This window comes from Haliotis asinina, chromosome 15 (genome assembly GCF_037392515.1).
Source record: "Haliotis asinina isolate JCU_RB_2024 chromosome 15, JCU_Hal_asi_v2, whole genome shotgun sequence".
Classification (NCBI taxonomy): Eukaryota; Metazoa; Mollusca; class Gastropoda; order Lepetellida; family Haliotidae; genus Haliotis; species Haliotis asinina.
Genome location: NC_090294.1, coordinates 30,704,153 through 30,714,120, shown reverse-complemented (window position 1 = coordinate 30,714,120; position 9,968 = coordinate 30,704,153). Strand labels below are relative to the sequence as shown.

The 9,968-nt window shown below is 39.2% G+C and overlaps 1 protein-coding gene across 1 annotated transcript; it reads right to left on the bottom strand.

Moving 5' to 3' along the window:
- Positions 1-391: 391 nt before the first annotated feature.
- LOC137265170 (early growth response protein 1-B-like) lies at positions 392-4,289 on the bottom strand. The gene is made up of 2 exons (XM_067800503.1): positions 3,892-4,289; positions 392-3,051 (listed from the first exon to the last, which is right to left on the bottom strand). The coding sequence occupies exons 1-2, from the start codon at positions 4,118-4,120 to the stop codon at positions 1,496-1,498; spliced, it is 1,785 nt and encodes a 594-aa protein (XP_067656604.1). The 5' UTR covers positions 4,121-4,289; the 3' UTR covers positions 392-1,495.
- Between the last annotated feature and the right edge of the window lie 5,679 nt (positions 4,290-9,968).

Genomic DNA, 9,968 nt, shown 5'->3' with positions numbered 1-9,968 from the left:
TGCAATGTTAAATTTATCTAAAACATTTTCGATATTTCGTGAGTCCTGTTACCCGATCAGACCCCAGGCTGTGCGTGTGATACTACATCTCTAAGCTCTTTGCGAACTCAAAAATGTAACAGTAGTTCTAGTAAAAGCCATTGTTGTCTAGATGTGGAATATCGTAATAGGAATGACGTGTTCTTTCTAACGCCATAATATGGTGCCTGTATGCATTCTTTGACTAACACTGGGAATCCAAAGACGCCATGCTCTTCAGCTTAGTAACCCGTACCGCTACAAACATTCCACTGGCGGGCGGCCATTGCATACCGACATCAAGAGTAGATAACTCTGTCTCAGCGCTGACAACGACTAACAACCATGATAAAGAAAAACGAAAAGACTTTGGTTTCTTTTCACGACAACCGCATTTTAATATGCCAGTCAACAATCATTCTTTGGCACTATGCCATACATCTTTTCTCTCAACCAGCAAGAACGGTGTAGCATTGTAACATGAAAATGAATGAACTCCATGTCTCCTAACTGTCACCACCTGAATGTAAAATACATTTGTCACAAGTGTAAATTTGGCAATCGGGATTGGTCTAAATGCACTATGCCAAAATGTATAGCACGAATTAAATGGATTTCAAGATCATACAAGCTGTTATAACAGTTTCCTCAGATACATGTGCGGTGACAGTGCGAATTGTCGAGGGAGTCAATTCATTTACATTTGTAGTTTGTTGAACAACATAAAGAAAATAATTTTCAATGTCAAAATATAGTACTCTATATTCATTTAGTAATAGAAGGCTGGCGTAACACATATCACGTTGGAAAGCGATTCAGTTAGAATTCAGTATGTACACAACAACAAAATCAAACAGAACCGGTACTTGTGATATCATAACAAAAGTGGGAGCACTTTAAAAACTATCAACGAAAATGAAGAGACATTTTGATCACTGACTTAAGCAAATAGTTACAACATTACTTCAGTCATAACAATATAGAAAAATAGATAAAGAATTCAATGTATTTGGATAATTTTGATGTAGTACACATAACATGGACACAAATAAATGCTCTCAGAGTAACCCTTGAACACATAACAGGGTGTACTGTATGATGCAAAAACAACTGACAACTGCTGCCTGCGAAGACTGATCAAGCGCTCGGGTAAAATGAAAAACAAATGAAATGTGAGTTACGATAACAGTGAAGTTCCTCTCAACCCGAGGAACACATTGAATACAGTAATGGCACAATGGATAAAATACTTCACAATGTAAGAACACACAGTCACAGACCGTAACAAACTTCACCGGCAGATAAAGAAGCCGAAGAGAAGACAACGCTCAACGGGAACCGGACCAGTCCGACTCAAAAATTGAGGGGCAGACATTACCTCTGTAGGCCCTCACTGTTTCATATTAAGTCAGATTCAACAACGGTTTCAATGTTCATAAACCAGTACATTTGCGTAGCACCATCTGTGGAGGGGCTCTCACAGCGACTCAGTCGTCACCACGAGGGGTAAGGAGCACATAGTGTTAGACCCGCTAACACTGCTTGAGTCTAATATAGAGTCTACCATAGCACCTGACAAGGTCGTCGGTTGAGTTGTTGGGAGGGGGGCGTTGGCTGCCAGCATTTTAGCCTCTTTCTTAATACGTTGTTTCAAGTGCACTTTTGCATGCCTTTTCTTTTCATCACTCCTGGCGAACTTCCGCCCGCAGACATCACAGGAGAAAGGCTTTTCGCCAGTGTGTGTCCGAACATGGGTGGTCAGGTGGTCACTACGGCTGAAACTCCGCAGACATATTTTACACTGAAAGGGTTTCTGTCCTGTGTGAATACGGATGTGCCGTGTTAGTTCATCACTTCTTGAAAACCGCCTATCACAATTGTCAACTGGACAGGGGTATGGTCGTTCATGGGGAGGTGTTTTGCTGGGGCGATTGGGGTACTTCCTAGGTTTAACAGGTAAAAGTTTGAGGGTGCCCTGTTGATAGGGCTGGTTAAGTGTGGAGGTTATAGAACTGACTGAAGGCTTGACATCAGCAGTAGAAGATGCGGTAACAAAGTCCATACCAGCCGACGACAGCAGAAAGCGTTCATCAATTGTGGATGTACCCGGTTCTGACTTGATTGTACCTGGGACATGGAAGGGCTGCATGGGCACATTTGACACGCTTTGTACAGTTTGTTGGGGAGCCCCGATCTGAAGGGCTGGGAAATCAGGCAGCTGAGACTGAGATGCTGTATTCGTTGATGATATAGACCACTTCAGGTCCCCTGTGATTGTTTGACCTTTGCTCAAGTCCGACAATTGCATTTGTAACACAGTTTCTGGCAAGTTGTTGGGTGCAAAGTTTATAAGAGATGTCTGGTCACATTGCTGTGCCTGATTGGGCTGCACCTGGCTACACGAGGTGTAGCAGGGTGACTGTTTCATGGCCAGACCGGGCAACTCCTGCTCAAGAGACATAGGTAGCGACTGTGAATACGGCGGTGGTGGAGGAGGTGACGAATAGCTGATGCTGTCATCACTCCTGGAGAAAGCGTCGGATACAGGTGGCATCTGAGGCTCGGGGGTGGATTGTGTGGAGTGAGGGGTCATTGGGGATCCGAACCCAGTCGAGAAATGATCGCCCTGGTCTGGCTGCCCCATGGAACAGGCGTCACTTTGAGCTTGTGGCGACTGAGCGGGAACTGGAGAGGGAGCGGGTGACTTGAACCCGAAGCTGATAGGCGCCTGGCTGGTAAACGTGGCGAAGTCGCCCAAGTTAGCGGGGTAGTTTCTGAAGCCCTGTCCGGGATTCTGGGTGGCCTGAGAGAGGATGGTGATGAGAGGTGACAGTGGAGTGAGGATGGAGGCGAAGTTCGTTGGGTTTGTATCGGAGACAGTGGATGCCGGTGTGACGGCTGTAGTGACTAGCGTCCCCTTGTAGGAGATGGTGTGTGTCGTCACATTCCCGCTCTGAGATCCCTGGGTACGTGGTGGGAATAGGCTATCCCCCTTGCCAGCTTCGGGGATGTTGATGGAGGCGAGGATATTGGCTGAAAAAATATATATATATATAAATATTTTGGTAAAATATTCTAAACAGTTTGTTCAAACACATAGGATGCATAAAAAAAATGTGAAAACATGCGCCCATGCTATACCATATGGTGTAACAGCTCACGGTTCAAATGTAAGGGACTGACTTCAGCAACAGAAACAATCAGATACAAGTAAATAAAGATTTTCTCCATCAACCTCCATCTTAAAATGTTCACTGTATCTGCAAAAATTCATTTGAAAAATTCTTATGTACAAAAAACTGTACCGTGCAAAATCATCATGAAGAGTGAGCAATCTCAAAAGCGCGCGGAGCTTGTGAATGAACGTAAGAGCACTGACGTAGCCGGCAGTTGTGACACTTGAATTAAGCCACGCCCCCGACTTGCGTAGGCGACTGTACACACAAACAGATTCGCGTGTATTTCGGTCGGACCAGTATCCATACTTAATGAAAATCAATAATCACGACGAGGTATTGATCGCAATCCAAGTCTGGATCATTCATACATAATTATGATAATGGTTTGTGACATGCGTAATGCTGGTCTGTAGCTGCATATGAATGAGTAGAACTATAATTAGCTCACTCAATATGGACGCAGACCGTTCTAGTTTTCCCACGCTATATTCCAGAGTTATTTTCCAAATGACAACCGAACCAAACGAAACCCAGCGATGTCAAGTAACGTAAGTGACTATATTGAGCAATGTCATGTTTAGAAGTGAGTTAAAATCAAGCAAGTGGATGCCAGAGCGAAGCTGGCCGAGTCATCTATATGCACATAAGACAGACGAAACAGCTGATCGCTGTACAATGTGAATGAGAGACCTACCAGTAGCGGTGATCGGTGGAGGTTCCAGTGTATCCGTACCAAACTGGAAAGTCGTTTCCGAACATGTTGTTACGGGTGTGTTTAAAGAATCATCCACTGATTCTGAAGCAGTTCTTCCCATTATAACCGTCGCCTCTGACGGAGAATCGTATGATAATCCTGTCACTAAATCCCCACACATGTCGGCGAGAGCCACTCTTGTTAAGGTATCTAGACTGTCCATAATCATTGCGAAGACAGTCAACAGTATTCACTTCCGATTAAAAGCGTCCACAGTGTTTGTGTGGCTACCACTGTGTGTGTTGTGGTAGTAAATACTCCTTCGTATCACACGGTGTTCTTCCTACCATCGACAGACTGAGTATGAACTTATGAATGAAAGTCTTGCTTTTATGAATGAAACTCGACCGGAGCGTAATGACCATATATGGCATAGCCCCTACAGGTACAGCCAATCTGCTTTCGAGTTTGATTGACGTCATGTGACGTAGGCATAAATAAGTGATAACCTTTACAATCAATTATCGCCGGTTTGCAAATAGGTCAGGCACAATTGAAACATATCTAAAGAATAAATGCAAATTCTGAAACGGCCATTTTAAAGAGGAGCAACATAGCTACAAAATAACACCAAACCCGCCACATGTCACTTTGAAATAGCTGAGAAAATCGCAAACATAGTAAAACTATGAATTATTCATGAGCCTCCAATGCGGCATGACCTTTATCACCCCGGCTCGGAAACTTCCATATATGGGACACAAAGCATGCCGTACGTAACCGAAGTGTGAATACCACAATTATGTGGAGACTGACGTCACTGGCAATAGGAAATAATCTGACCATATATGGATGTTAGTCTTCCGATCACTTCGGCAAGAATCGTGAAATACGGACGCTAAAAATGGAATATTTCGCCACAAACGAAAACCGACGGATATTAACGAACAATATATCGGCCGACAGGCCAGAGATAATGTTCACAGGGCAGAAAATCTATTTTGAGGTGGTTTGGCAAGGTGGAAAGAGACCTTGAAGGCTGACAGGGCCTTTGTGACTGGGGTGTACTGCTTTGTCATACACTCTGACATGTTATTTGGGTTGCTGCTTTTTACCTAACTAAACAATGGACGTATCTCTGGTCCCCATAGCGCAGACAAATTGTGTTAAAAATTCAAACAGTCCGACTCTCGATTGTTTGTGGGTGATTAACATGGTCGCGAAAACCCAGTCGCATGAGTTTTGGGAAGTTAATGTGATAGCGATTGATTTTACAACTCCCGACATTGACTTACAATTCATATGAAAGTTAACCTAAGTCTCAACTGTCACGTTTCAAAATAACTTGTAATTAGCTGGATTTCGCAAGAGTTTGTGAGGGCAGGCAGTAGGTGGGAGGCAGATTGGAATCGGGTCAACAAGGAATCAATTGTGATTGGTATTTCATTTGAGAGAGTGGAAATGAGGAGAAAAATCCCACATATAAACATGATAATTAATGATTAGTAAAACGAGAGACAGTGCACAAAACATACGGAGGCGTGTTTTGTTCGACAACATATCAAGCAAGGTTGTCATTTTGAGGGTACTGCATGTTTTTATACCCTTGGAACATTCTGGGCGAAAGGATTATTCTGTTAGTGGAGCAATAAACGTTTCACGAATCAACTTCACTGGTTTATGTTTGTGTATGTGTCTGAATTATTACTTAGAATTGTTTTATTGTCTTTACTTTATATCCCTTTGCTCAAAATGGTGAATTACTAACGATCTGAAAGACTTTTTTATTTCAAAATAAGTTTACAAGTTTCGTTAACAAATAATCTTTCCTTCAGAGATGAAGAAACTATTGATACCTGTTTACAATCTCAACTGTATGGCATTAGAAATGAGATTTTGTAGAAGTCATATGCTATTTTTGAACTTGTTCGCTATCAGTGCCAAGTGTAGGAGTCAGAGGGCAGTGCTCCAGGTGGTAGATAACAGGGCAATGATCAGCTGTTTCATACCCTAGTCATTGATTAACAGGCCAGTAATTAAGCACTCTGTGTCAGAGGGACAGATGTACCCCTACTGAACATCATCTCATGTATAACCATCTTGTATGTAGGTGTAATGTCACGATCTGTCTCACACTGGGTATAAAGTGGTGGTGCATTATTGGAATTTTATTAAAACCAACATTGATTTTGTTTCATCTTTTAAATGTTGTATTATTTGATAAGTATTGGTGAAAAATGACTATTTAAAATAATCAAATGTTATATTATAACTTGTATAGATCTATAAGTCATGTTTTTAAGATAATTTCAAAAAATATTCCTTACTTAATTTATTTTTTCTTTGAGAAATCATAAAAATGCATTTATGGTAGAATGGAAATAAACATACTGTATTGGAAAATCAGAGGTTCATAACAAAATTATACTAGCTGTATTTTTTTATTCAACACCTTTATTTTTACACAATTAGTCTTAAGTCAAAGTTAGAGGTATTATGATGTCATTACACACCTGTGATGTTCCAGCTCATTCTGGTCATATCCTAAATGTCTTATTTACACTGACTCATGCCCATTTCTCTTTTGAAAATGAATTCATAGAAACTTTTGGATGGGAAAATAATTCACAGTGTTGGAATATGGTTGTGTGTACAGTGCACATGTGCAACAACTATGGCTGCGTAGAGACTTGGCTTTCCATGTGAGAAACACGTAGCGCGTGTCTAATGAAATCACTTGGAAATATGCCTCTCTTCACTTAGCAGTGAACGGGTACCCTTCCAGCACCTCACACATGGGTAGACTTGTACACTTCCCAGGAAGCTGAGAATGAATTTCCAGGATACACACTGACCAGGTAAATATTCCCTTGGACATGGAGTATGATAGTCAACACATCAAGGTACACTACAAGCGAACTGCTGTTATTTAACTTTTAAAGAATGAAGCTACTTGACCATGAACTCTTGAAAACTAATGTTCTTGTGTGTTGCTCTGTAGAAGGCACAGATACATAATGAAACATACAATTGTTAAACCAAAACACGATTGTTGAAGTTTGACTTCATAGTGTGGTCTAAATACATTGAAATGTCAAATGTTCTGGATTGGACACACATTTACAATCCATTCCTTTTCTTCTTTCACTTTGTTCCGATACATCTACTACCCATCAAAAGTTTAGACTCACAACAGTTAATGTAGCTGCTTACTTCAGTCAACTATTCTAAACTAGACTTGGCCAATTAATCAATTCTGTTAAAAGGATCTGTTTACACACTATTGTTGAACTGGTGTATTGTAGAACAAATTCATAACATTGAAAAGATTATTGTTATGCATTCAATAAATGATGAAACTTGTTGAAGAAAATCAAGTTCTTCTAAACGCTTTACAACAAAACACAACTGTTCGTATGCGCATATTTGCATAAGCTTTTCAGCCATTTGATGTACGATCTTGGTGGAATTTATCTGCATTATGTTTACAGCTGTAAGTTTTTGAAGACACTTTTCTTCTTTGTAACCATATATAGATACATAACATGTAGTGGGTGTTTTAAGTGAGTTTAAAGTTTTGATGGGTAGTATATATCCTATTGGATGATTGGTGGAAGATAGTCTGACAGTCCCTGAACCACACTATTTTCCCAAATGCCTTACCCTCCCTGCAAAGCTAAAGACCTAAATGAAGCAAATCTAGATTTCCCTTCCCACCTCACTGTTCATTTTAAATGAGTTTAACTGTTACTATCAACATTATATATATTGATGGATAAAGCGTAAGTCTAGGTGGAAGATACCCCAAGAACAATAGAGTCATGAGGCGTGGGTCATGTGTGAATGACAACATGTCAACAATGTGACAGAGAAGCATGACCTGTCTACAAATTGCCATGTAACTCTTTGGCAAACAGGATTTTCTGTTTTAATATGATTCCAATTCATTAGTGTTTACATTTTACTATTTATCATGTTTGTTTCATCAGTCTAGTGTATGGCACGATTTACAATACGGACATAGTGAGTGTGTTGAGTTTGTGTGGCAATATACTTTACAATGTGACAAAAGCGCCCTCTTTTACACTAGTACTCTGACCATGTACATGGTGAGGATATTTGACACAGCAACACAATCAGGTGAAACAGATACTAGTATTTGATCCATGCAACAGAAAACAAAATGGATTATTAGTTATTTTTGTTTTCTATGTTTGATTTTTGTTGTTGTTATTTTTAATGATACGCTATATTGATTTAAAATAATCAGAGTTTTGAGAGTGGCAAAAATATTATTTTCCATCCAACATTCATGCAGGTAAGAAAATTTTAATTTATGCCCTTAATGCCAACAGACATATTTCAAGTCGTGACAAAAACGGTGACTGATATTTTCAGAAGGTGGGCACTAAATATCCTTTACATAAGTGTTTGACAGCTGCAATATTTGTTTGTCTGAAGCAGGTCTTGTGACTGATTGTGATGAAGAAGCTGATATGCTATCACGCACATTGTGCAAGAGCATGTTTCCGCCTACATTCAAACACTGGATGAAATATATAACACTGATTGTGGTTGCCTGTGAGGAGTATTGATGGAAAGTCATCAGCGATGGCCGAGTCCTGTCCAGCAATTTCAGAAAGGATTTCCTAATCCAGTACAAACATCCCGTCACTTGTAAATACCCAGTAATAAAGACATAGAAGTATTTTTGTGTTTAGTTTTCTATAAATAAACAATATGAATTTGTTGTCAGGTAATCATGTATAATGTATTGTTGAGATACATAACATTAGTGAAATGGCGTTGGTGCCTGTGTTATTTGAAATGCTTTTGTGTTTGGAATTCAAAAAAACATCGTCTTGCCACTGGAGCAGACATAAAAACTGATACATTTGTTCATTTGTCCATAAATGAAGATGATGATAGCTGATTAGTTTACTGATTGATTGGTAATGAGGTATCAATCACTGATATTTATATTGATTATTTTATCCATATGTCCAGGTCCTGTAATATATCGCATTAACATCCAGCTTCTCCAAGCAATGGGAGGGAAATTTCACATGTCAACCATTGATTAATGCTAATTGTAATGTCTGTCAGTTGTGACCAAGACTATGCGAAAAGGAGCACTGAAGCTGGTGCTGACAATACCAAAAGTGTCCTAAGAATTAGGAAATACTGAAATGTCTTATGTAGAGCGAGGTGTCAAACTACCTGTGTGTGTGACATGCATATATAAGAACCTGCATGAAACTTGATTCCATGTATTTTCTTATATGTAGATGGCTGGGTTTCTTTTCAGCTTGTAAATGATTTCAATAGCTATGATTGACATTTTTTTGCTCTGTTCAAAATTTGGTTAGGATCTTATGTTTCAGATGGAGTCTACTGCTATGTTAATGTTAGCTGGATAGTTTTTGTATGTCATGTGTATTACACGTAAGCTTTGAAAATCACACAGGAATATATTTAAGAATATGAATAAATTGTCTTTTGTCTATTGATGAACAGTAGCTTTCATGGTAGTAATAACTGTATAACAAATGAACTATACTCCAGAAGCTGAACACTTGATTATCCAAAAAATTGACATGTTTCTTTGTTGCATCACTGTTGCATTAATAACATTCAGACAATGTTTCTTATGCTCCAACAAGTGCTTAGAAACAACACAGAGAATTGTTTTTGATACAGGCTCTTGTAATTAGAAATTGATTTAATGGTAATTTTTGTATATTTTAAGGATATCTGCTGTTATGCCATTATGTTCAGAGATGAAAGCCAGCTGTTGTGAATCAATATTTTTGACGATCCTGCTTCACAGTCAAAGCATTGTACCAAATAAAAAGTGAATTAATTCAAACTCTTTGACTTCACAATATACATATCACAAATTAAGGGGAATTACCTAAATGCGAAAATATTTATCTGTTAAAGAAAACAATAGACACTATCCTACAGAAAGTGTTTCTTGTACTTTTTATATGAATGATTTGTCTATAAGTGGTTAAAACAATGTAAACAGTGAAATCCTCCTTTTTGTGAAGCTGTGAACACTGAACATGCTTTTC

What these genes read in the sequence shown, in the direction of transcription:
- LOC137265170 (XM_067800503.1), bottom strand. Translation starts at nt 4,120, where the DNA reads ATGATTATGGACAGTCTAGATACCTTAACAAGAGTGGCTCTCGCCGAC. An exon ending in TCCACCGATCACCGCTACTG is followed by an intron (nt 3,052 to 3,891) that starts GTAGGTCTCTCA and finishes ATATTTTTTCAG; the next exon opens with CCAATATCCTCGCCTCCATC.